The 27,735-nt window shown below is 37.9% G+C and overlaps 1 protein-coding gene across 1 annotated transcript; it reads right to left on the bottom strand.

Annotated features, from left to right (window-relative positions):
• Positions 1 to 515: 515 nt before the first annotated feature.
• LOC140788153 (pentatricopeptide repeat-containing protein At1g03540) lies at positions 516 to 3,049 on the bottom strand. Its single transcript, XM_073137292.1, has 2 exons — positions 797 to 3,049; positions 516 to 714 (listed from the first exon to the last, which is right to left on the bottom strand). Exon 1 carries the CDS (start codon positions 2,910 to 2,912, stop codon positions 1,020 to 1,022), a length of 1,893 nt encoding a protein of 630 aa, XP_072993393.1. The 5' UTR covers positions 2,913 to 3,049; the 3' UTR covers positions 516 to 714; positions 797 to 1,019.
• Between the last annotated feature and the right edge of the window lie 24,686 nt (positions 3,050 to 27,735).

The following is a 27,735-nucleotide window of genomic DNA, read 5'->3' as shown; positions in this document are numbered from 1 at the left end:
ACTTAAAATCTTTCTTTATGTTTTCTTTTGTCTTGACTCTTAGGTTGCTGCAGGTGAGTTTAGTTCACTCCCAAAACCGTGGCGGTGCTGTCAAATTTCTTCTGTCTTAGAAAGTTTTGGCCGATTTGCCTTACTCAGAATGGGTTTGAATGGCTCAACACTATTGCTACTATCTAAATCATATTGAGTTCACCTCTCATATTCTCCAAAGCTATTCTTTACGATCTATTTTTCATGCTTTTGAGGAAAAATTGAAGATCATTTTTAATCTTCAATCGGTTTGCCGAATACTGGGTATTTGGAGGAAGAGATATGTTCCCTACTGATTTCATCCTGCTTGGGACATGCTCATCTCCTTAATTTGGTAGGTGATTTGGAAAACACCAAAAACAAGAAATTTTATGTGGGACACAAAATAACTAGTGGTTTGATGCAGGATCTCCAAGGTTTCTGGCGCAAATGGAGTATTTTAAGTCCATCTAGATGAAAGACTGCTTTTCTTTCATTCTCTTTGCTTTGTAATCTTCAAAATTTTCTCCTAATTTATTGCACTTCTGGAATTTCACTATCCAAATGAAAGAATAACCAAGGATCATCCCATTTTCTATCAAAAAAGAAAATGAAAAGGGGTTCGTGAAAAACAGTGATACCACTAGTTTCTTTCTGGATGTATGGAAAAGCAGAAATGGAATGAATAAGTGAAGGACCCAAAACCTGCAGAATATTAGAGCAAATCTTGATTTCTGTATCAATACAAAATGATAGATTATTTCAAAAAGAGATCACAAAAGTTTACCTGCCATAAGCTCAGGAAGGCCTCATAAATTATAGTCCATTGGCATCAGATGCTGAACAAATTATCCAACAGCCGGATGTTCCAAAGAGGAGGATATTGCAGTTGTTGGTTAAAATCATAAAGCAAAGACCCATATGATACAGCTCCATGGTTTATTTTAGTTTCTTACCAGCAACCTTATCGCAAGGCCTCCTACAAATAAGAACTCAAAGGGGAATCAATGTCATGAGAAAGTTGCAGTTTCTTCATCAACATTTAGATCTTCAAAGTCTTCAAAGTGAGTTTTGATCAACTCAGGGCTATCCATGTAAGGACATTGGTATCGCTTAACTTCAATCCAGCTCTTACCGGGTGCTTTTGTCACATCCCTTGCTCTCATTAACCTCCAAATCTCTGAAGCATCATGCCATCGACCAACTGTTCTGTAGACATTAGCAAGAAGAATGTAACTCAGGTGATACTGAGGCTCCAATGCCATCATCTTCTTCGCCACACGTTCTGCTACATTTGGGTTAGAATGTGTAGCACAGGCACCTAGAATAGCTGCCCACAGAGATGAATCATCTCCAAACACGGAATTGTTTATTAAGTCTTCTGCTTCTTCAAGTAAGCCTACCCTGCTAAGAAGATCAACCATGCAATTATAATGCTCAACCCCAGCTATAATACCATAATCTTCAGTCATTGATTTAAAATATCTCCTCCCATCTTCAACAAGACCCGTATGACTACAAGCAAAAAGCACCCCAATGTAACTAATATAGTCAGGCCTAGTTCCTTCCCTGACCATCTGATTGAATAGTTCAATAGCTTGTTGTCCTTCACCATTTTGGGCAAAGCCACAGATCATGGCATTCCAAGTAATACTATTCCTAACCGAGACTCTCAAAAAAACTCTATACGCGTACTCTATCAGGCCACATTTTGCATAAAGATCAACAAGCGCAGATTCTGCCACAACATCTCTCCAACCCCCCATCCTCAGTAACTGGCAGTGGACCTCTTTCCCAGGTCTTACAGCCACCAAACCTGCACAGGCCCGCAGAACTGTGCCGAAGCTATATCGATCGCCATCCTTCTTCATCTCCCTGAATATAGTAAGAACGGCCTCGTAGTCACCACTCTGACAGTAGCCTCCAAGTAAAGCACACCAAGAAACTGTGTTCCTTATGGTCATCCGGTCAAAGACCTTGTGGGAGTCCTCTAGGAAGCCACATTTGCCATACATGTCTATGATGCTGCTCTCCACCACCACATTCCCAGAAAGCCCACTGGTGATGATCTTAGCATGTGCTTGCTTGCCTTGTCTAGGCCTTCCAAGGTTACCCAGAGCGGTCATGACGGTCCCAAATGTGAATCCATCAGGAAGCGACTCAAGCGGATGCCTCCTATTCATTAGGTAGAAGTGGGCCACAGCATCCTGGAACCTATCGTTTCGTGTGAATGCCGAGATAATCGAAGTCCAACAGATGGCGTCAGGCTCAGGTAATTCGTCGAACACCCGGCGTGCATCTTCGCACGCAGAGTTCCTGCCGTAAAAATCCATCAGAGCGCTAGCTATCACGTGATTCGATTGGAAACCCCGAGCAAGGACCATTCCGTGGAAACATCTGCCAAGGGTGGGTTCTCGAAGGTCAGCAGAGGCCTTGATGACGGCGGAGAGAGTGAAGGCATTAGGCTCGATTCCCGACGAAGCGGATGACATGCTAGCGAACAATCGGAGGGACTCGAGGGGGTCGCCAATGCGGAGGTATCCGGAGAGCATGGAAGTCCAGGAGATGACGTCTCTAACGGGTAAGGTGTCGAAGAGGAGGCGGGTGAGGGAGAAGTCAGGGCAGAGCTTGAAGTAGAAGGAGAGCAAGCTGTTGCAGACGAAGCGATCGGAATCGAGGCCTGACTTGAGGACATGGGAGTGGATGGGAAGACCGCGGAAGTAGGAAGAAGTGCCTTTACTGGTGCTGGTGGTGACGCAGGTCTGCAAGAGGGCAGAGTAGACAATGGGTTTGGAGAGGAGGCAGAGAGTGTCGATAGAGTTGAGAACGCAGAAGGCTTCTGAGAGAGAACCGGACTTGCAGAGACGGAGGATCACCGAATGAGGAAGGGAGCTTCTGCTCATCACCGACTGAGGAAGAAACTATAACTTCCTCATGACATTGGTTCCTCCACGGATTCTTATTTGTAGAAGGTCCTGTGACAAGAAACTAAAATAAACCGGAACTTTACCATATAGCCATATAGGTCTTGTGCTTTATGATTTTAACCAGCTGCAATTATCCTCTCTTTAGTCTTTGGAATGTCAAACTGTTGGATAATTTATTTAGAACTTGATGCCAAGACTATAGTTTCAAGGCATTCCTGAGCTCATGGCAGGTAAACTTTCGTGACATCCTTTTGGAATAATCTATCCTTTTTCTTTTGATACAGAAATCTAGATTTGCTATGATTATCGGCAGGATTTGGGTCCTTCACTTATTTATTTTATTTCTGTTTTTCCATGCATCCAGAAAGAAACTAGTGGTATCATTGTTTTTCACGAAACCCCTTCTTCATTTTCTTTAGTGGGAGAAAATGGGAATAATCATTAGTTATCCTTTCTCATTAGGATAGTGAAATTCAAGAAGTGGAATAAACTATGAGAAAATTTTGAAGATCACTGAGATTTTTTCTTTTTATCTTTTTATTAAAGGAAAGTTGATTGTCCAGCTAGAGGTTAATTAAAATGCTATTAGGGTAGCCCCTGAGGCGTAAAAAGCAATAATACAACTGAGGTTTGGGAGAAGCAAAAGGCATTCAGCCCTTGCAAAAACAAAAGGATATCGCCTACCAAAAAGGGCAGCCCAATCAGATGCCCTATTACAAATATAGCTAGCATGGACAACAAAAAAGACTAAAACCCAAGAACTAAAAGTTTACATTGGTAAATAATATCACGAATCACCCACGGGAGTATTCAGAGTTATTAATAGTATCAACCACAATGGTAGTCACCTTCCAAAGTGATATTTTCAAATTAGTGATCTAATATTGTGGTGATAGCCTATAGGAGGGCTAGGGCCTCTACTTCAACAGCGGGGCCCATTGAGATTGGGCCAACAAAGACATGCACATTAGAGAGAGGTTGTTCCATGCAATTAGCCCCAAAGCCATCAGTCTTGTCCAAAAGGTCCCAAGATCTATCAAAATTCAGTTTGACAAATTCGGAGGTAAGAGCCTCCTAGTAGAGGGCTCCCCTTTCTGTCATAGTATTCAATAGTCATTCAAGTTATACCGAGGTTATCGGCAATGACCTCCCATACCTCAATAACATACTTGCAAGCATAGAAGAGATGATAAATTATCTCTTTGTATAGACCAAACATTGGGCATGGGCCAGTGAGCTATGGAGGAGAACTTTGGAAGGCTTTTACCCTTGGATTAATTATTAATTTCTAAAGTGTTTTCCATTTAAGCTGTAACACCCACACCTTAAAATAAATAAATAAATAAATAAATAATAATAATTCACGCACGCACCACGCGCGGGCACTCTAACCGCGGGGTTGACTCTTTCTTCTTCCTCTCCCCCACCTCTCGTCGTAGTTAGTTGCGAGAGGTGAGAGAGAAGTGCGTCAGAGTTGAGTCGAACTTCACTCTGCCCCCACTTCCCCCTCATCTCTATAAAAGCCTGACTCCCCTCAACTCCTTTTTCCCCGCCCTCTCACTTCTCCCTCATTCTTTTCTCTCTCCTTTCTCTCTACTTTGTCACCGAAGACCTCGACAAAGGCTGTGGATCACCAAAGTGTCGGCGGACCAAACCAACCCCTAGCCCGATCCGCAAGTTAGTCCCCAATCACTCCTTGTAGTTAATTTTATTTTTGTTTAGTTAATCGTAGTTAAATCATGTTTTACTATTTTTACCTTTGCCAGAGAAATTCATCGGCCGACAACTTTGAGTTGACCATCCACCGGTCCAGAAAGTTTACCCGCATCTGCCCCTTGCCATGGGTACCAAATTTAGGTACCCATAGGGTGCATGGGAGGTGATGCCATGTCGCCTCCCACAGCCGGTTTTTGTGGTCGCGGGTGACCACCACCGGCAGTGGTTCCCTCGCTCATCAGCCTTGGTCGACTCACCTCTTCGTGTGGAAGAGGTGCATACTCGGGGTCGAGGGCTTCGAGCCCTTTTGCACCAAAGTGGGAACCTCCATGGCCGTCAGCCATGGAGTTCTTTACTCCTCACCATTGGCCACTCCAACTAATGGTTCAACGCCAGCTTCAACCCAAGTCAACTTGTCGACTTTGGGAGTCGGTGGAGCTTGGCTGACGGCAATGGTGATCGTCGTCAGCAGCTCCATCTCCCTTCTTTGATCTCCTTCTCTTGAGGATGGCTAAGCTGGGCGGGGGTTAGATCAAACCCCCACCAGTTCGTGTGGGCTACGGGGTGGGTTGCAGCCCATGCCGTAGCCAACGGTGGGACTGCGCTTGTGAGCCTAGTCCACCCGATCTCTATGGGCTACAAGGTGGGACGTAGCCCACGCTAGTAGCCAGCGGTGAACTAGGCTTGTGAGCCCAGTCCACTCGATCTCTATGGGCTTCGAGGTGGGCCATAGCCCACACCCGTAGGTAGTGGTGGATTGGGCTCTTAAGCCTAGCTCAGCTAATCTCCAAGTGGGCTCCAATGTGGGCCACGACCCACACCTGTAGCCAGCCTATTTGTTTTGGCCTAGTGGGTCGTGGGTAGACCTGCCGCAGCCCACTTCCTCAACTATTGATGCAAGGCTAGGCCTTGGGCCCAGCCCAACATGTGGATCATAGGCTAGTCACTATTAGTCTTTTATTTTCCTTTAACTTATGTTAGCTACCTTCTAGATTTTTCTCAATTATTTTATAAACATAAATTTAGGATAGTACATAACTAAATTAGGTAGATAAATTTATTAATCATTCCAATTTTATTATTAATGCCTTGACATTTGTAATTAAGGATAATTCTAATTTTACCATCAATGACCCATTAATACAAATAATATATGAATAGGGAAGAATAAATGTAAGACTAAGTCACCTATCTGGACCTAGAAAATCAAACTTACTTTATGCAACAAGGTAGTTAGTTCTATAAGTTCATCATTCTTATGTTTTATTTTATTTTATAAATTATTAGATCCATTACTATGCGAGGAGGATCTCCAGATTCAGAAAGAGCCGATTGTTTAGGAGAGTGAGACAGATTTCAGAAATATTTTAGGCAAGTTAGATCATATGTTAGTCTGCGAATAATGTTATTGTTGTGATGATGATTACGTTATGTCACGATTGATTATTTACATGCATTATTTATTATTTGTCGCTTAAGTATGATATATTTTATACTTAGTTATGATATATGTTATCTTGGTGATCATGATATAAAGTAATAGAAGACATGGCACCACATGCACATATGATTGTTAGTCTAGTCTTAACTAGGTAGTGCCCCTCTCACCCACTCAACCTGAGGTTAAGGGTAGAGTGTATTATATAGTATTATTATATTAACGGTCTATACCTAAGGTTGTTAGCTAGTGGAGCATTCAAGTGAAAACACTGCCTTATTTGGAGACTAGCCTAGGATGACATTAGAAAGATATTTGAGAGGTAGGGTTATAGCTCTAGCAGTACCTAAGGACGCAGGGTCAAGGCGTCTATTGAGCTATGAGTTCTTTCCCGCTATATGTGTTGATTCTGCTTTGTGTGATGATTTACTAAAGCAGTGATGATGTTGATAATAATGGGCCTACGACTAGGGTCCTTAGTTTGATAGCCATAGACAACCGATCATATGCAGCGTCGCTAGGTATGTACGGGCGATAGTATCGCTAGATGAATAGTCCCTCATCGTTATTATATTTGCTTTATGAAATATGACATCATTGACATAGTTGCTATGGGGATTTTGACACATTGAGTTATGATACACTTATGTATGTTATGAGTAAATGAAAGTTTATTGAAAATTATATTGTACACATTTACCTTAATATGTTGATAATTATGGCATGCATTTCTTATTAGAATTGTTTATTCTTGTAATAACAAAAAAAATAATAATAATGTATAAATTAAAAAAAAAGACAAAAAAAAGAAATAAAATAATAATAAAAAAAAATATTGGTGTTGCATGGCACAAGCTCGTGCCATGCAACGTGGGCGCGTGTTGGGGGCGCCACGTGCGCCCACAACCGCCGGCCCGGCCAACCGGGCCGAACCAGCTAGCTGCGGCGGGCCCCGCCGCCGCAGCCGCCGCCCTTCCCCCTCCTCCACCGCCTTCCCTCTCTCTTTTTATATATATCTCTCTCTCTTTCTATCTCACATATTCTCTCTCTCCCTCTCTCTCTTTTCTCATATATTTTCTTGCCGACGCCTGTCTACCGCCGCCGTCGCTGCCGTCGCCACCACAGCACCACCCTCATCGCCTCTCTCTTTCTCCCTCTAAATCTCTCTCTCTCTTTCGATCTCTCTCTCTCTCTCTCGAGCTCTCTTTCTCTCTTTCCCTTGCCGGCCTACCGCCGCCGTCGCCGTGGTCGTCGCCGCACCACCTTCGCTTTCTCTAACTCCTCTCTCTCTATCACCTCTCCCTTTCTCACCACCTTCTCTCTCTCTAACTCCCTCGTTCTTTCTCTACCCTCCTCTCTTTCTCTCTCTCTAGCACCGCTCTCTTTCTCTCCTCGCCGACGGCTTCTCGTTGTCGCCGTCGTCGCCGCCGCACCACCTTCTCTCTCTCTCTCTCTCTCTCTCTCTCTCTCTCTCTCACCTCTCTCTCTTGAGCTCCCTCCCTTCTCTTATCAACGCCAGCCACCGCTGTCGCTGTCGCCGTCGCCGCTGCCACCGCCGCAGCCTAGGTGAGCCTCCCTTCCTTCTCCTTCTCTTCTTCTTCTTCTTCTTCTTTCTTCTTTCTTTCTTTCTCTTCTTCTTCCTCTCTTCTTCTTCTTCTTCTTCTTTCTTCTTTCTTTCTTTCCCTTCTTCTTCCTCTCTTCTTCTTCTCCATTCTTGGCCCTTCTCCTCCTCTTGTTGTGTAGCAGACAGTGTTGGAAGAGGACTATTATTATTATTTTTTTATATAATTACTTCCTAATGATAAGTAACATAGTCTATTTAGGTAATTAATTATTTTAATAATTTATAACTAATATAATTTTACTAAGCATTTTAGTATAATAATTCAGTAATTACAATTATAAATATTGCTATAAATTTATTTAAAGTTTTAGTTATTATTTATTAGTGAATATATGTAGTCTTATATTTATATTTAACTTATATTATATATGTCTATTTTTAGTATATTAGTATTGTCTAATAGTTTGTATAAAATGGAATACTAGAATTGCAGATTATTTTTGTATAATAGGATAATGATTATTTTATGTATAATCTAGGATTAGTTAAATAAGAGTAAGTATTATAAAATAACTAGTAATAATATTATTCTATAATTATATTTTTATTAAATCATATATATAGTCGTCTTGGTTATTTATAAAAAGAAGATAAATTACTATATACTTATTTCTATAATTACCAAATTAGGATTTTATTAAATAAATATAAATAGCATATTAATATTGCCACAATTAAATTTATCCTATAAATCTAATCAATATTAAACCTAATAAAATATCATATTTTACTCGAACGAATTATAATCAGATAAACAGCTAACTTTATGTTACTAAAACATTTTCAAACTCTGAACCCCCTTATTTGAGACCCCGAGGATCTCACCAACGTCAAGTGGCGGTTGATTGATGGACCCGAGGGATATGTGTGTTGAGTCTTCTAATAAGATGTGAGTAGTCTTATCCCTTAGACGTCTTTCTCAAATTATGTTATATTATATATTTATGTACATGCATGTTTTGACCTCCAGCATGATTATATAATTTTATCTAGAGATGATTACAGTCGAGCATATTTTATCATGCATTCAATTATGTTGATTTGGGATATGAGTAGATTGGTGATATATATAGAGATGATTAGAGATGATTCTACTATTATGATTGTTTACTGAGTTGATCTATAGCATGAGTATGCATGTGTTGACGATACAGTTGGAGACTACATTGCATCATTTTCTCTTGATTCCTATTCCACCTAAATTCCTATTATGCATTGACTTGTTATCATACTAGATATATGCATTTGATCTGTCATTTAGAAGGAAAGCATAAAATGTGATTGATATGATAGTTGATAGAAAGCGTGAGGATACCCAAATGGGCGCGAGGGTTAGGACGCGCTTGGTGAATGATTGATCGCTCGACATAGTCGCGATCCTGTTGGCCTTACGTCTTAGGTCGTTAGTCTGTGTACGCAGCAGATATTCGGACACATGTCGTTCGCCAGAGCATATGTGGCGAATTATCCTCACGAGATTTCTATCAGCTAAAAGGGTGCCTAATCTAGATGGATGTTGATACCCTTAGCGGATGGCAGTGTATGATTATATTTGAGATACTCCTTACGGATGGCAGAGTATGCTCTAAGCCTTCGGGCATGATATTGAGACCGGGTACCAGGTGTTGACTGTGCACAATGGTCTAGTATGATAATATTATACCGAGATGTCGGTGATGATTGATGATTGTAATGTTGGGAAATGCATATGATTTCATTATCATTTGGTTACCGGATTATCGAGTGATCAATATGCATTATATATGGTTGCATTTAATATCATAGCATGGTCATGGTCGGCATGCATCATGTGTCATATTTGAGAGAGAGTTATGATGATGGTATGACATGGAGATTTATTTATACATTGTCGAGGATTATATATTCTATCAGTTATGACATGACATGTTATCTATTTTTTATTTATGTATTATTGAGGAACATTCATATACCCATTCATGACATGATGCTCTTTCTAATTCATATTATCCAGTACATGATTTACTCTCTGTTTGACATCACTGATTTGGGGTAAGGTCTATTCACTGAGCTTTTTGCTCATGTCTCTCTTTATTTCTTTTCTAAGCCCCTCAGATACGTGGTATGTGATAGCGACTTGAAATATCTTGAGAAGATATTTTAGAGCGATGATAAGGTGAGCTATAGATGCGAGATGGTATAGATGATAGTTTATATAGGAATTGAGTTGTACCAATATTTGATATTTGTACTCTGTTGTATTAGACGATGAATTGTATAATACAGGTCGAATCATAGTGTACTCTTATATTAGTCGTTTTAGTTGTATCTTGATGATTTGTTGTGGCCTGTGTGGGTCCTGTCAGATTATGTAGTGGTTTAATGTATATTATTGTGGACTGAGATATTTATATGTTAACAGGTTTATTTGGTTAATAATATGATTTAATTGGTGATGAGTTATGTGATCATGGATATGTTAGCAGGTAGTATTTGATGATGTCATGATTGTATGTGTACAGGAGAGTATCTATGCGTGACGGGCCTCGCCCGTCCTATCGCGTGCGCCATGCATGTCGTGTGGACGTGTAGACATGCACGTGCCGCCCGTGCGGGCGGGCGTTATAATTCTTTTCTTTCTAGTTAGACATTAGCCCATGCGAGGGCTATCATGTTTTAAGTTTATGTATAGACTTATATCCGTGGAGAGTTGTTAATGCCTATGATAATTATAATTCTAGATTATTTGCTTGGATTATTTTAGTATTTTAGACCTATCTTAGATACTTTTTGGAAATAGGTGTTTCTTAGGTATAGATGAATTGCCAGGCCACTAAATCTATTTATCTTCAATGGACCCAATCCTAAGTGCTAGGATGGGATTTTTGAGAGTTGACTCGAATACATTATCAATTTTGAGTTCATCCTAGCAAGTTGGTATCCACATGCTAGGGGTTCCAAGCAAGGGTTAATTCAAGAGCCATCGCCCAATAAATGTTTAATACTCTCCTTCATATTGCAAGTAGCTATCCACAAGGCCCTCCATGACTAAAAGTACCATTCGTGGACTTGGAGGCCCAGCAGTCCAAATTACCATATTTATATTTCATGATGTTAACCCAAAAGGCAGAATTATTGTTTAGAAACTAAAACATTTTAAAAAAAAAAAGATATTTTGGTCAACCGCAAGTCCCTAGTAGCAAGACCACCCTCACATCTAGGTCTAGTGACTTTAGACCAATTCATAGGGTGCATACTAATTTTATTTTTTCCTTTTGCCCAAAAGAACCCTCTCTCAAGTTTAGTCACCTGGTCCAAGGTGGAATCCAGAACCCAAGAGCAAGCAAGCCAATAGTTTAGAATAGAAATCGTGGTGAAGTTTATTAGATTTGTCTACCCAAGAAGAACAAAGTATCTCACTTCAACCCTGCCAATTTACTAGTCACCTTATTAATAATCTCTTCCTGATTGGCCATAAGAATGTGAATAGACGAGATTTGTGCATCCAAATACACAAAGGGGAACTCACCACTACTAATGTTAAGGAAGTGTCCTTAACGGAGGTAGGGATAGCAGCACCAAAATAAATACTAGATTTACTAAGGTGAACTCTTTGGTTGGTTAAGGTACTAAAACTTATCAAGAACCAGCTTAATTAATAGCCTTCATTGAGGCTTGGGTGGCTTCAGCAACAACAAGAATGTCATCCGCGAAAAGCAAGTGATTAAGATTAGGCTGATTAGTGCCCATAGGAAAACCTCTCAAGTTCCCTCTGACATTTTCCTTATTAAGGAGAGAGGAAAGGATTTGGGAGCATATGATAAATAAGTACGAGGACAAGGGATCACCTTAGCGAATGTCAAAGTGAGGACAGACCCAATTAGCAGGAGTCCCATTAATAAAAAGAGAAAACTTAGGGAATTCAATGTAGGCTTTAACCCAATTCCACCCCTTGCCAGGAAAGCTAATGACATTAGAAGCAAAAATAATTGTTTTCCAGCTAAATCTGTCATACGCCTTCTCTATATCAAGTTTAATAATCAATCATCAGATGGTTCTTCTTAGCTTTAGCAATAGAATGGGCTAGCTATTAGACAGCCAAAATATTATTAATAATACTTCTGCTTGCCACAAAGTCAGCTTGTTCCTTCCTAATAAGCATCGAAAGAATAGATTTCAAGTGGTTGGCTAAAATTTTAATAATAATTTTATAGCAAATATTACACATAGTAATGAGCCAAAAATCTTCAACATACATCGAATTATTGAATTATTATTTTTCAGAATAAGGAATATATAAGTCAGACCCCATTGCGTAAGGAGAGAAGCATGCTCAAAGAAATACATAATAGTCTTAGTGATGCTAGGACCAATAATGAGCCAATAAAAACAATAAACCTCAATCTTGGAAACTATTAGGACTAGGCGCTTTATTAGCAAGCATATCCTATAGGGCTCTCTTGATTTTGTCACTAGTGATTAATTGAGTAATATAGCTAGCATTGGTTTGAGAAATTTGAGGGAGGAGGGGTAATCCAAAGGTTCCCCTAGGGTACCTAGATCAATAACCCAAAGCCTTTGGTAGAAGAGGAAAATACATTACTAACCAGATTCTTATCCTCAATCCAACTATCTCTGTCATCACAAATACCTCTAATAAGATTACGCTTGCGTCTAATGATGGCTAAAAATGACAAAAGTTAGTGTTTAGGTCACTGTTATTAACCCATTTGATTCTAGACTACTGAGACCATAAAGTATTAATTTGGCAATTAAGAGCAATGTGAAGATTGTAGAGCCCTCTATGTCTTCTCCTATCATCCACACTGATATGATCATTAAATCTCTTAAGATGCTTACATAAGTTACTTACATAGATTATGTTCCATTTGCCTAAAGTTTTCCTTATTCTAGCAATAGAGTGATTAAATCTGTGGAAAGGATTACCATGAATATTATCATACCAGCTATTATCAACAACATCTTTACACTCATCATACTCTAACCAAAAAGATTCAAACCTAAAAGACTTCTTATCTTTATTTTAAAAATCGATCAAGAGAAATCAAGAGAGCAGCATGATTCGAAACTATCCTATCTAGGTGTGTAACCCTTTTATTAAAATAGTCCGAGAGCTAAGCCAAATTGGCTAAGGCATGATCTAGCCTTACCCAAGTCCGATCGAGAACCTCTCGATTATCGCACCATGAGAAAGGTGCACCCACAAAGCCAAGGTCATAGACCCCATTTAAGTTCACAAAGTTTAAGAAAGCATTAGAGTTGGTTGCTACCATACATGGTTGACCAAAGCGATGGCTTGCCCTCCTCCCATGGTGTAACAAATATGTGAGCCGCTTGGCGAGACTTAGAGATAATAGGAACTTCCCCCCACATTATTCCTCCAGGCTATAATGATACCTCTTGAGGCACCAACCGCTGAAACACAGTAGTGGTTCCAATCTTGACCAAGCCTGCGAACATATAAACGGGCTTTAGACACTAAGGCACAAGTTTCTAGTAAGACTAAGAATCCCTACTTGTAGCACTTAATAAAGTCCATACATCTCTCATGAACCTTTTTCCTAGCACTACCTCTGCAATTCCATATGATGGTGTTTAACATTAAAAAAACTAATAATAAAGGAGCAGGCAGATATCCATGGTACCAGATTCCATAACTGCTTTTCCTTTTTCCCTTCCGGTCATACACCACTAGCAAGGAAGCCCCATCCACCATTTGTTTCATTATTTCTGCTAGATCATTCCCTTGTAGAGCCTGCTTGCATATCTCTACCGTCTCCTTAATGGGCAAATGAGGTGGCATGATGTTCGGCAGAGGTGTCTCTGAGCCCAAAGCTATGGTGATTGGGTGTTTGGTTAGGGAGACTTTTAGCCTCAGCACTGCACCCCTTCCACTCATGGTATGGATAATAGGAGAGTGGCAAGGTTTATTAGCATAAAAGCCAAGTCTACTAGTAAACCCATTGATACATGATATTTCCTCTTTCACTTGATTAGGCACATGATTCTCATTAATGGACATGACAGGTGAAGTGACATCAGAGTCATTGAGGCCAGGCGAAGGAACCCCCATGTCTTTTAATGAATTCATAGATCGTAGCATGTTATCACACGCGCGAAAAAGCATGCTGGCCTATGTGCATGGTGCTGCTCGAGACATGGCCTAAGAGCGCGACGTCAGCATGCATGCCAGCCTTGGATATTAGAGGGAACATAATGGTTTTGTTGACAGTAATCGTTTACCCACCCTTCCCCCACTCGAGCTGCGGGGCTTAAAGATAAATTCCCCTTTAGAAGAGGCAATGTGATTCTGGTTCGGGTTAACTCAATAGGCCATCTTGGCCTCTCCTGACCCAGTAGTGTGTTTGGTTCAATTTGTTCTGGTAGTTGACTTGATTTGAACTAGCATGGTCAAAGGGTTAACTCGACCTAGGTCCAGTAGTTCTCCCTGATGCCTTTGGGGTCTCTTACATGGAAGGGGATAGACGAAAAACCACCACCCCTCCTCCACCATTACATAGTGACCCAAAGGCCATAGGTAGTCTAACTATCATCAATCTTTATAGGTTTTGCTCTACCATTTTCTCCCTAGTTAGGAATTTCAAGTATCTCTTATGTGCTCTGCCTAGCTTGGAAATTCTAGGTATCCTAGCTCTTCGGCACCTCCTTCCTCGATAGGGAAAAGGGGCACTGGTCCAACCAGTGCCCAATAACTTCATTGTTGTAGCAAACAACATAAGGATACTTTCATAAATAGCCCTCTGATGCACATAGTGGTCTTTGGGACTGAGCCACAACTACCTTCTTAATGGGCATGGCTAGATTGATCTCTATGTAAACAAATGCAAAGTGGCTCCTAGATTTATCTAAGGTAGTTTTATCAACCTTTAGTGGTCGGCCAAATTTGGCCTTGACTGGAGTAAGAGTTTCGAGCTCCCACCATTCCGATTAGAGTTTCGAGCTCCCACCATTCCATCGGAAGTTCGTATAGTTGTATCCAAATTAGGGTAACGAGGAAGGCTTCCAGCGTTGGCCAAAAATCATCCTTCTAGCGTATTAGGTTGAGCACCTGGCCAAATGGTCCAGGACCCTTCAATTAGGATGTAGGACAAGTTCTCCTCTTTGAAGATCCAAAAAATATAATACCTCTCTGCCATGTCTGAAATTAAGAAACTTTCAGTACTTAAACTCTCTCTCTATCACTCCTCTCTCTTTCTCTCTCTCTCTCTCTCTCTCTCTCTCTCTCTCTCTCTCTCTCTCTCTCTCTCTCTCTCTCTCTCTCTCTCTCGTTCTTTGGGCTCGGGCTCGTCGGAGCCGAGCTGCCGGCGAGAGGCCGGTAGCTGGCTGGCCACTAGCTGCCGGTGCCCTCCCCGCAGGCCGGGTCCGCACCTCCCTCCCCTCCTCCCTTCTTCTTCTTCTTCTTTCTTTCTTTCTTTCTTTTTTTGTTCCCTCCTCGGCTTCCACTTCTTCTTTTTCTGCATAGTGCTGTAGCAGGCACTGTAGCAGTGTTTTAATTATTTATTTATTAATTTATTTGATGTTATTTATTTTGGTTTTTCCTTCTTAATTAATGCAAATAGATTATTTAGACATAAATTATTTTAATAATAATATATTCTTCAATATGATTAGTATTAATTGTAATTTGTATAATCAATGATTAATTAGGTGTAAATATAAGTAATACTCATATTTATTTATTTATATCTCTATTAGATTAATATATAGATTTATAAATTATAATTATCAAATTTATATACTAATATTTTTATGAGATACATTTTAAATAATTCTAATAATTTATTATACATTATTATTTTATAACAAATAAGATAATGACTACATAGTCCCTAATTAATCAAGATATAATTTAATTATAATTAGGTTTTTATCTATATTTATATTTTATTTATAATTAAAAATCTAGCCAGTTATAAAAATGAGTAGCAATTCTAAAATCTAATAAATCATCATATTTTACTCGAACGGATTATAATAGGATAAATAACTAACTTTATGTTACTTAAATATTTTCAGATCCCGAACCCCTTATTTGAGACCCCGTGGACTTTGCTAGTGATGAGTGTCACTCGGTTAACTGACGAACGTGAGAGATGCGTGATTTGTGTCTTCTGATCAGATTGTGAGTAGTCTTATCCCCTAGATCCCTTTCTCAAATTAGAAAATATTATATATTATGTACATGCATGTTTTGGCCTCTAGCATGATTAAATGACTATATAGAGATGATTTCAGTCAAGCATATTTTATCATATATTTGATTAGACTGATCTGGGATATAAGTACATTGGTGATATATAGAGATGATTGGAGACGTTTATGCTGTTATGGTTTTATGTTGGGATAATCTCTATCATGAGTATGCATGTGATAGATTAGCATGAGTATGCATGTGTTAGATACATGATTGGAGTCTGCATTACATCATTTTTCTTTCGGCTTCTTTACCACCTAAATTCCTGAGTTGCATGATCTGTTGTCGTATTGGATATATGCATATGATTTATCATGTATAGGAAATCATAAAAGTACATGTGTATGTGATGTGATGTGATATCATGTGATGGCTGGAATGGTATCTAGTCCGGACTGGTACTGGACATACTCTTAGCGTATGGCAGAGTATGGTGATAGCTGATAGTTGTACTCTTAGCGTATGACAGGGTACAACTATCATTGTTATACCTTTAGCGTATGGCAGGGTATGATTACTTACTTTAGAGATACCCTTAGCGTATGGCAGGGTATGTTTTATCTACAGAGATACTCTTAGCGTATGATAGGGTATCCTCTGAGCTTGTGACATGATGTGTATCGAGTTTGGAGCCGGGTACCATAGTCCAGCATGGTGGATGGTATTTAGAGTTGCGATACACATAATCTTTTAGAAGACATCATCAAGAATAATGCCCATTCGTGACTATTTTTGCCTAACTTTTGCCATTTGTCTAGGCTTTGGGCATGTGATTGAGATCTAAGAGATCGCCCAACCCTTTAGACTTTCCCTACTCAGGTTTAGGGGCTCTTTTCTCAGCATCTTTGCCCTTTAGCACCCCCTCCACCTAAGGAGGTTCTTCTCCTCCCCTCCAAACTACCATGTTATGAATCAGATCTGGAATGATATGAATGTAAGAAAATTATGATATTTTATAAAAGGAAACCTTAGAAGTCATGGATCTAATAGCTTTAGTTTCACGTGATTCCAAGGTCGGACTGAAAAAATAAAATTAAAATAATGGAGAAATGTTAAAATTAGATAGATTGGTCATTATCCAATATTACAGCCGTCATTGGAGGGTGGTGGACGGCTGTAAGGTAGGATGGCTCATAGAGGTGATAGTGGTTATGATTTGGAGGTAAAATTAAAATTCTAAGTTAGATTTACTCCTAGAAAAATAAACGGCTATGACTAATTTACTTTTATGGTTTAATTATTTTTTACTTCATAATAAACTCAATGCTAAAATAATTCTCGATGCTAAGATACTTGGATAATTAAATAAAAAAGCCTAGCCCCTCTATATATAGAGATTAGGTACAATGACTCTTACTCATACTAGCCTTAAAATCTTATACGACTCAAAATATGACTTGTCTTAGATGCTTACATGACTTATTTGGACTTACCTTAGTGGCTTACATGATTTAACTAGATTTGTCTTAAGAGCTTACATAACATAACTAGATTTGCCTTAATAACTTACAAAAGAGATAAATATGAATCAATTAAAAGATAAATAGACTCAATCTGTTGAGCCCAATATCCTCATGATGTAATCTAACCTAATCTGATTTGTATCAATCACGACATTTTTTACCACCTTATCCTCAAGGTGTCCATGGTGGTTTTCATACCTTTTGTTGCTCTCGAAACTCCATGTCCTCAATCTCCTTGTGGGTCTCGTCTATCACGTAAAGGGCCTCACGATGGATTCTGCTATAGGGCTCACTTGTTTGAACCATAATCTACCCTAGCTGTAGTTTGCTCAAACCAAATCCTAGCCATGAGTAGTTTGAGCCAAGATTTTAGCGAATGCAATTTAGGCCATAACTCAAGTGCGGAAGGTCCAAGGAAGTGATCAATCATGATGGTTTGTGCTAGTGGGGCCTAGATTGCCACCGGTGGAAAGATAAGGTTTTCGGTCCTAGCTTCCACTGTGCTGCAATCATTGTTGGGGATTGTTCTGGTTTTGCTACGACGGAGAGCTCGGTCTGCAGGGATAAAAGGTGCTCCACCGCGTTTAGAGAAGGGGTGGTTGCTGCAGTTTGGATGGTATCCACGGTTTCACTATTGTTAATACTTGAAGGTGGAGGTGGTGGCTGTTCGGTAATGGCTGACGACAGTGGCAACGTAGGGTGGTGGTGCTAGGTCAAGATACTTGCCGTTAAGGATTGGATCAAGTCCTTCAAGCTCTCATTCAATTCAGTTAAAAGTTCTTGGAATAACACCTTTGCCCATGTCGATGGCTCGTCATCGACGGTGGCTGTTGATGGTGGTGGTGCTAGAGAAGACCTACTCAGTATAGAGATGAGTGTTATTATCCAACCATGAGAGTCTAGCTCCTCTATATATAGAGGTCGGGTGCAATAAGTCATACTCAAAGTAACCCTAAAGGCATATACTACTTGAGCTAAGAATTATGTTAGAAACTTATATGACTTAATTGGACTTGTCTTAGTGGCTTACATGACTTAAGCCTTACAAGTTTACATAATAAATTAATTAAAAGATAAAAAGCCTCAATCCATCGAGTCCAATATCATCATGATGTGATCCGACCTAACCCGGTTCACATCACACCAAGGGCTCAAAGGAGGCAACATTGCCAGTCATTTTCACTCCCTTATCACTAGAGCTATCCGAAATCATTTTTGATTCTTGTCTACTAATATATGGTTAAAGTCGAAGGAAAAGTTGGAGCCCAACTTGATTTGAAGATTAGTGCAATACCAATCTATTACATGTCTTCGGTAATATTCCCTAAGAGCCTTATTTGTTGGGCTTTGCTAATGACAAAAGGAATGTTTACCTCAAAAACTGGGATTATATTTGTAAGCCCTTCAAAAACGGAGGCCTTGGAGTTAGAATATTGATCCCCTAAATCAAGCTCCAGTGGCAAAGTTGGCACGGAGGATGTTATCGAACCCACCTCTCTTAGGGTGAGGGTGTTGAAAACTAAGTAATTTCCATATTCAATTGTCTAAGTCAAAGATTAGGTGAAACAAATAGCTCATTGGATCATTGGAGGTACGATGTCAACCTCCATGAAGGAGGATCATTAGTCCCTCCGTTCGACTAGAGCTCCGTCAATCTTCTGGATGGGATTACACATGTTAAGCACCTCTTAAATGAGAGTGAGGAACTCATTAGAGCTACATTCCCAAACGAGATAGCTGCTACTATTCTCAGCATCCTGGTAGGGCCGGTCTCAATTTCTACATCGGACAAACTCATCTTGGTGTACTCCCTCCTCTCCCCCTTGCACATTCTTGGCTAACTCTTTTTTTAGGGAGCCATGCAGGAGGCTAGCTCATCAAACAATAGCATTACTAAAGAGATTTAGGAGCTGGCGTGGCACAAGAATGACACTATACCCTATGCAAAACTGTTGATGAGACCATAGAATATTTATTGCTGGGTTGCAATGTGGCTAGGGCCCTTTCGTTCTCTTCAAGGCTGGGGCTCAAAATAGACAGTTAGCCCCAAAGTTTGGAAGGATGGATATTGTCAATGAATGATCAACTAATGTCATATGTTTTTACTTTAATGTGGGCCATCTGGAAAGCCCAGAACAGCTTGATATTTAGGTAGAAGGAGGTTAACCCAAGAGTGGTAATAGAGTAGGCTGACAAAGTATTGGGATTGCTTTATGGAAATTCCCTGTGATTTTCTACCTAGGCAAGTCTCTCTTCTTAGAGCACTGTGAGAGCTCACTCTTTGGTGAAGCATTAGCTCTCTTAGAAGGGTTAAAGGAGATCTATAAGATTGACATAGTGACTCCATGTTGGCTTTTTAAGGACTCACACAGTAAAAACTCTCTCAACGGAAGTAGTTGTTATACAAACTAGACAATCCTCAAGGTAATTCAGGAATGCATTAGGTGGCCTTCCATCTTACCTCATATGAAGGTTGTGTAGCTGGAGCAACAACACTTGCTCGCCTGCTAGTCTAATCAATCAAAGAGTTCCTTGCAAATATTGGACTGAGCCACTGTTGCTGTTGGATGTAAGTAGCAACATGAGGTCCAATGATAATTTCTAGTCTACGGACCATTTCTCAGAAGAGGAAAAAAACTTTTCCTCGTTACCTTGTGAGTAATGTGGAACACATCTTACATCTATAGTTTATCTTTTCAAATTATTGACTTTCTAATGTTTTTATCTTTCCAATAAATTATGTACATTCATGGTGCAATTTGACAACCCTCCCAATAAATGAGACACAATGGATCTTTCTAGTGAATTTTCTTTTATTAAATATTAATCACAATATCTACATTCTAATAGGATTTAGTATGCTATAACTGATGACTCGCAATCACAAGTGAATAATTTAGGAGTCATTTGTATATAAATTTTCTTAGATATTATATCTAGATAAACAAATGACTTATTTAGTTGATTATATTTTATAACACTGTATTTATTAATTATATTTCATAATAACATATGTCATAAATAAAGTGTTGAAAACTTGACTACAAAATTTAAAATATTATTTCATCTGGCTGCAATTAGCAATCTCACATGTGTTGGAATTAAAAAAATAATAATTGAAATCATCACGTCATATGTTCTTATAACATGTCATGATTGGAGGCTATAATAAAGCATAAAGGCTTATCTTAAGCAGGGCCAAGTCAAAAGAAAACAAACTAAGCAACGTCTTCTAGTCTTTTCTCACGAACTGAACACCAACTTTTACCAGTGGATCGATCCAATTTTTTTATTTTATTTTTTCAATACTGGTGAACAGGACCAGTTCAAGCAAGTATATTTTTTGTTGGACAAAAGTTAAAAGGAGATGATGATCATGGAAGGTAGAGCTAGGGTCAACAAACGTTATCAAAGTATGGGCCCAAAGTAGTCAACAGAATGCACCTGGAATTGCATTAGAAATAAAACAATGAGCCTCGAAATTATGGATAAAATATCGAGTTAATTACACCTCGACTTCTAGAATCGTGGACCATTTTCATAATAGATCCCCGCGACACCGTAAGCCTTTCAAGTTTTAACTATCTAATATCTCTAATAGTATTAATAGAAAATATTAAATAACTATTTTTTCTAATTGTTTTCCCTCTTTCTTTCCAAAATGGAATTTCAAATGATACTTTTTAACAGAGAAAAAGGATAACTAACAAAAACAGCATTTTAAAAAATTTATATAGTTAAGGGAGTCAATATTTTATAAAAATAAATGAGTTGATTTATATAAGAAAATGTACGATAGTTTAACAAGTCTAATTGAAATTATTTCTAAGATTATATCATTCATTAATCCAATCCTCCGACCGGTGATAAATTAGGGTTAATGTTTAGTAAATTTCTCACTGGAGCATTACATTCATATGATTTGAGCCCATTATGATCTATTTTTTAAGAAGAAAAAAAATATATCCAAATTGAGATCTAAATAGAATTAAAGTGATATATGCTTTTGACGGAGCAGTCACTGAACCTAATGGAGTTTAGATTAGCTTTGCCACTATTGACATCCATACAAAGTAGTTTTGTTAATGGTATTAATAAATTGTAAGAATGTCGATAGAGTTTTGGTTTAGGAAGGTATGTTCCCTAATACCCCCACACACATATAAGTTACAGAGTTAGGTATAGTTAGGTTCTATCTTTCTTATATATATATTTTTGTTAGATTAATATATATTGCAAGGATTTAGTACATACGTTATGTCATTGTTAACATTTCTAATGGGATATTATATCAGCATAAGTTTGCTCTAGATTTTGTTTCTGGTTTCACAGGATTTCTCAAATGGGCCTTCCAAGTGATTGTTGTTAAATCCACTTAACTTTGTTACTGACGAGCCTGAATTTCAACATGTGTTTGCTTTTCAGTGGAGTGCTCAGCCTTCCAAGACTCATGCTGTTTTTTTGTGTAGTGTTGTCGGTTGGCCAAGCATGAGGCTTACTTTTAGCGCGTCTGTTCTATCTCTTCTGTATTATTGTGCTTGAGTGCTTACTTAGATACATGATTTAATTATTATTCTATTTGTAATAGAGCCAAGTATGGAGCTTGCCCTTAGAGCTCTTGCCCTATTTTCCCTCTCTAATCTTGTATCACCTTGTAATTGGTTGCTTCAAATAAATGATATGATCTGCTTAAAAAATAAAATAAAACATTTCTACTGAGATATTATATTAGCATAAGTTAGTACAACGCAGTAAGCAATAGATATATAGGAGATTATAAGATGAGATAAATGTGCTATTTTTTAGTAGTACAGATTGGATGGTAGGTGTTACAATATAAAAAATAAAAAACACCCCCATTTTTTTAAGCTTAAACTTTTAAAAAATTTAGTGAATTAATATGATATTAGAACAAAATTATGCTAAACTTACTTTATTAATTAAATAACAAAATTTCCACTTGGTCAAATTAAGTTCATTTTTCTAGCAAATCAAAAATATCTCAAATCTAGAACAAAATATAAAAAGTAAAAAATTACTGCTTAATCAGCTCAAACTTTTTCTCATATAATATTAGCACTTTTATATTATTATCTTTTTTTTTATAGATAACGAGGTCATATGTGATATGCCAGACCCCGAACAAATAGATTTATCCTCCCAAGGAATTGACGGCAATACTACCAAACCATATCAATGTATAGCTCTAGCAAAAAATCCATCAAATATTAGCCCAAACATCTACAGAGAGATTCACACACATAATTTCTATCCTAGGCTAGTAAAGCTAGACAATTTGATATGAATCGAGTCAAATCGAATCGTATCATGAGGACATTGGGCTCAACCGATCGAGTATATTTATCTTTTAATTAATTCATATTTATCTCTTATGTAAGCTCTTAAGGCAAATCTAGTTAAGTCATGTAAGCCACTAAAGTGAGTTCAATTAAGTCACGTAAGTCTCTAAGGCAAGTTTAGTTCAATTAAGTCATATAAGCTTCTAAGACAAGTCCTAGTTCGAGTCGTATAAACTTTTAGAGCTAAGTTCGAATAGGACTCATTGTACCCAACCTCTATATATAGAGGGGTTGGGCTTTAAGTATCCAAAACATCCAAACATTGAGAATTAATTGAGTTTAGTTATTTTCTTATTTTCTTATTCTCGTATTTACCGTTTTTATTATAGTTATTAGATCGTCTTTATTTTTCTAGGATTAGATCTAAGTTAGAAACTCAAATTTTACGTCAAACCCATAGCCACCATCATCTCCATCAGCCATCCTACCCTACAGCCGTCCACCACCACCCTTGGCTATCCGTCACCCTACGACAACCACCGCAATGTCGGATATTTACTGTTTTGTCCCATTCTGACATTGATCCACTATTTTAATTATATCTTTTCATCCAGATATTTGATTGATATGAAATTAGAGCCATTAGAACCCTATCTCGTGACAATTGGTATCAGAGCCAACATTCTTTGAACAATGGTGAACGTGTGATCGAAAGTTAACCCAGGGGAGATCGCGGTCATGGAGGACCAACTCGGCATAATTAGTAACCGCCGATGACGAGCCACCAGTATGGGCGAAGGCGTTATTCAAAGAACTTTTGGTTGAATTGAAGGAGAACTCGAAGGAGATCCAAATTGAACTCAAGAACTTGTTTCAGGCCTTGACAGAGGTCCTACTAGCCGCCCTCCACTTCCCTGCACTGCCATTGGCCATGGCGGAGTCAACCTCCCCATGGCATAAAAGTCCAAACTTTGAGGGAGAGCAAGTGTTGGCACAAACAACTACGAAAGCACCATCTCCGGCTGTAGTGGAGCTCCTACCATCTCTACAAACTGTTTCCACCACCGATGCGACACCAGAGCAGCCCCTAGCAACAGCCCCATCGTCATCTTTCCTAGTCATGGTGGAAAATAAGGTTAAAACCTTAGTCTTCCACTAGCGACAATCTAAGCACTTTTGGTCCAAGCCACCAATATCTTCCTTGGACCACCTGCACCTGAGCCATGGCCTAAACCACATGCACTAAGACCTTGGCTTAAACCGCTTGTGGCTGGATTTGGCTCAACTCACTCGTGACTAGGGCAAACTATAGCTCAAATAAGTGGGTCCTAGAGTAGAACTTACCATGGGGCTCTCCTCCTTGTGGCAAACGACATCCACACGAAAAATGAGGGCATGTAATTTGAGAGTGTCAGAAGGTATGGAAACTACCATGGACACCTTGAGGACAAGGTGGTCAAAAGAATAGTGGATTGATACAAACTAGGTCAAATCGGATTGTATCATGAGAATATTAAGCTCGATGGAACAAGTTTATTTATCTTTTAATCGGTTCGTATTTATCTCTTATGTAAGCCGATAAGGTGTTACGATCCGATCACATGGGTTAAGTCGAGTCAAGTCGAGTCGAGTCAAATTAGGTACTTAGCTTTATCTTTCTGTTTTGAATTTTAAATAAATCGGATAATCCGCATGTGGATCCGATGGATTTTACTCCTAGGAGTGGACATGAGTTGATAAGGAGGATTGAATTGAGAGAAATCTGAGTTTAGCTAGCTATTATTCTCGTCCTTATCTTTTTATATTAACCGTTGGATTGTATTTATCTTTATAGGAGTATATAATAACCATAGATCACTTTCAAGCTTCCTCTGACGACTCCACAACGTCAAAAATTACCGTTCTGCCCTCTCTGACCTATCTCTACTATTTTATTTTTATATTTTAGTCTCAACCTCCGATTTAGGTGAAACTAGAGCCATTAGAACCCTAACTCATGAGACTACCTTCATTTAAATTTTCATAATCATCCTACGGACGGATCGTTCCAGATCTAGTTTGTAATATAAGGCAAGTCTAGTTAAATTATGTAAGCCACTAAGACAAGTTTAATTAACTCATTTAAGACTCTAAGGCAAGTCTTAGTTTGAGTTGTATAAACCTTTGGGGCTAAGTCTAAGTAGGACTTATTGTACCCGAGCTCTATATATAGAGGGGCTGGATTTTAAGCATTGATGCATCCAAGCATTGAGAATTAATTGAGTTTAATTATTTTCTTATTTTCTTATTCTCTCATTTACTATTTTTATCATAGTTGTTAAATAGTTTTATTTTTCTAGAAGCATATTTAAATTAGAAACCCGAATTATACATTCAACCCATAGCCACCATCACCTCCAGAAGCCACCCTACCCTACGGCCATCCACCACCACCTTTAGGTGGCCACCAGTGACTGCCGCAACATTGGATATTTACCATTTTGCCCCATTCTGACATTTCTCCACTATTTTAATTATATCTTTTCATCTAGACATCTCATTGATGTGAAGCCATTAGAACTCTATCTCATGAGGTTACCACCACCTAAATTTTTATAATTTTCTTACGTCCAGATCAACCTAGATCTTGTCCATAACACAATTGGGATACAATGGTAGGGTCAACCCATCTAATCCAATTAATAATCGGGTCGCTTTTGAGTTTATATAGCTGACTCGTTTTAATCCATTTAAGTATACAAGTTGGGTCAGGTCGGGTCAACCCACCAACTCGCAGCATATAAACTAAACTTAATAATCCTACGTAACCTCTCACTATCTCACACACTCTCACTTTCTCTTTAGCTTACCTAATGCTTGAAAGTATTATTGTATATCATCGTGTATCATTTACTATTGAGTGAAAATTATAAGTTTTGACGTTGAAGAACGGGGTAAAGCTGAAAAAATTTGCAAGTTTTTGAAGTTGTTTAATGATGTTATCTCTCTATTTTTGAGATGTATATATCCAACATCAAATTTGTACTTTCATGGTTTTGATCCAATTGAATATATGTGAAGGCATGCAAAGATCGAACAATTTTATCAGTCGAATGGCCATTATATAAATGTAAAATTTGAAAATATTGGACACAATACAACATTATTTTAGTAATAGTTATTATTCTAGGTCTACGATTCAAAATATATTTTGTCGAATTCTGGTACCACAAACTCTATGGTTCTTCTTGTTATGCGATGATGATGGTTTGAAAAAGTTATTTATTGTCTTTGATTACTATGTTCAGAATACTTTTTATACAACAAATTTTTTGAAGGTATATTTTTTTATAATTTTTATATTATGTTTCTCATTGTATATATCTTATATATTTAATGTTGATGTTTGGTACGAGAATCTCAATGTTATCTTTCTCTCTATCTTCTATGCTAATTATTTATATTTTTTTATTTTTTTTATGGGGTCATGAGCTTTGGATAATAAAATGGATAGTTTAATATTGTTGTTTACTTATTTCAAGTTATTTTTAATTTGTAATGAATTGTAATCTTTAAACTTTATTCTAATTGTGATAGGATTGTTAGATTAGACAGTCGAAATAAAAATTTATTATATATATTTGTTCTAATTATTTTGATTTTGTCGAAAAATTTATTATATATATTTGTTCTAATTGTATTAATTTTGTTCCATATAATTTTTTGTACCGATGATTAAGAGTTGGAACTTTATTCTAAATTTTAAATTGTGTTATATGAATTTGTGTTATAGTAAATTATTAAAATTGTAATTTTTATGTCATAAGTTTTTAGTTGGAAATATGTTTTTTTATAGCACACTATTTATATATGATAAATTAATAAATATTAAATTTTATATAGGGTTAATATTACTATATTATTCATGTCATGTTATCGTGTCCACGATTCATTTATAAAATGGGTTAGACAGGTCATATCATATTACCTGTTTATGATGTGATTCGAGTCAAATCAGATCACATCATAGGGACATTGGGCTCGATGGATCGAGTCTAGTTATTTTATCTATTCTATTTATGTAGTTTACTAGAGTCTAAATAGGTTAGAGTTTATGTAATTAGCGAAGTTCATTAATTTCTATGTAGTTTTAGGAAAATATTCTACAGATATTCATTAGTCAATTGAATATTATAAAACTACTTAGACAAGATCGAAGACATCTTGATCTACAACTTTTGTATTTAGGTTTTCTCCATATTAGGATTCTATCTATGGCAGAATGAAGAAACATTCTAAGAAAGATAAAAATGTTGGTTTAGCTAAGACATATTTATCTTTAATGTAAGCCCTTAAGACAAGTCTAGTTGAGTCATGTAAGTCACTAAGACAAGTTTAATTAAGTCATGTAAGCCACTAAGCCAAGTTCAATTAACACTAAGCCAAGTTCAATTAAGTCATGTAAGCCATTAAGTCAAGTTCAATTAAGTTATGTAAGCCACTAAGATAAATATAGTTAAGTTATATAAACCTCTAAGACAAGTCCTAGTTCGAGTTATATAACCATTTAGAGCTAGTCCGAGTATGACTCATTATGCTCGACCTCTATACATCCAATATCTAAGCATTAAAAATTAATTGAGTTTAATAATTTTCTTATTATTATATTTACCGTTTTTATGGTAGTCGTTAGATCATCTTTATCTTCGTAGAAGTATATCGTAACCGTAGAATTATTCCAAGCATCCAAACCCTAGTCACCACCTTCCTCCAGCAGCCACCCTACTATACGACTATCCACTGCCACCCTTGGCCGTCCGGCACCCTCCAATGACTGCAACAACGTCAGATATTTACCGTTTTGCCCCGTTCTAATCGTGCTATACTATTTTAATTGTATCTTTTAATCCAGATATCCGATTAACGTGAAACTAGAGCCATTAGACTTTATTTTGTGAGTCCATCACCACCTAAATTTTTATAATTTTCTTACATTCGGATAGGTCCAAATCTGGTTTATAACAATTTTATAATTTGATCGTGTTTGTGCCTATCAAATGCAAC

This window comes from Typha latifolia, chromosome 5 (assembly GCF_019914945.1).
Source record: "Typha latifolia isolate L0001 chromosome 5, TyphaL0001v2, whole genome shotgun sequence".
Taxonomy (NCBI): Eukaryota; Viridiplantae; Streptophyta; class Magnoliopsida; order Poales; family Typhaceae; genus Typha; species Typha latifolia.
The sequence above is the reverse complement of the archived record's forward strand: the minus strand, read 5'-3'. Positions and strand labels throughout refer to the sequence as shown.

Excerpts from the sequence above, each read along its gene's own strand:
- LOC140788153 (XM_073137292.1), bottom strand. The coding sequence starts at position 2,912 with ATGAGCAGAAGCTCCCTTCCTCATTCGGTGATCCTCCGTCTCTGCAAG.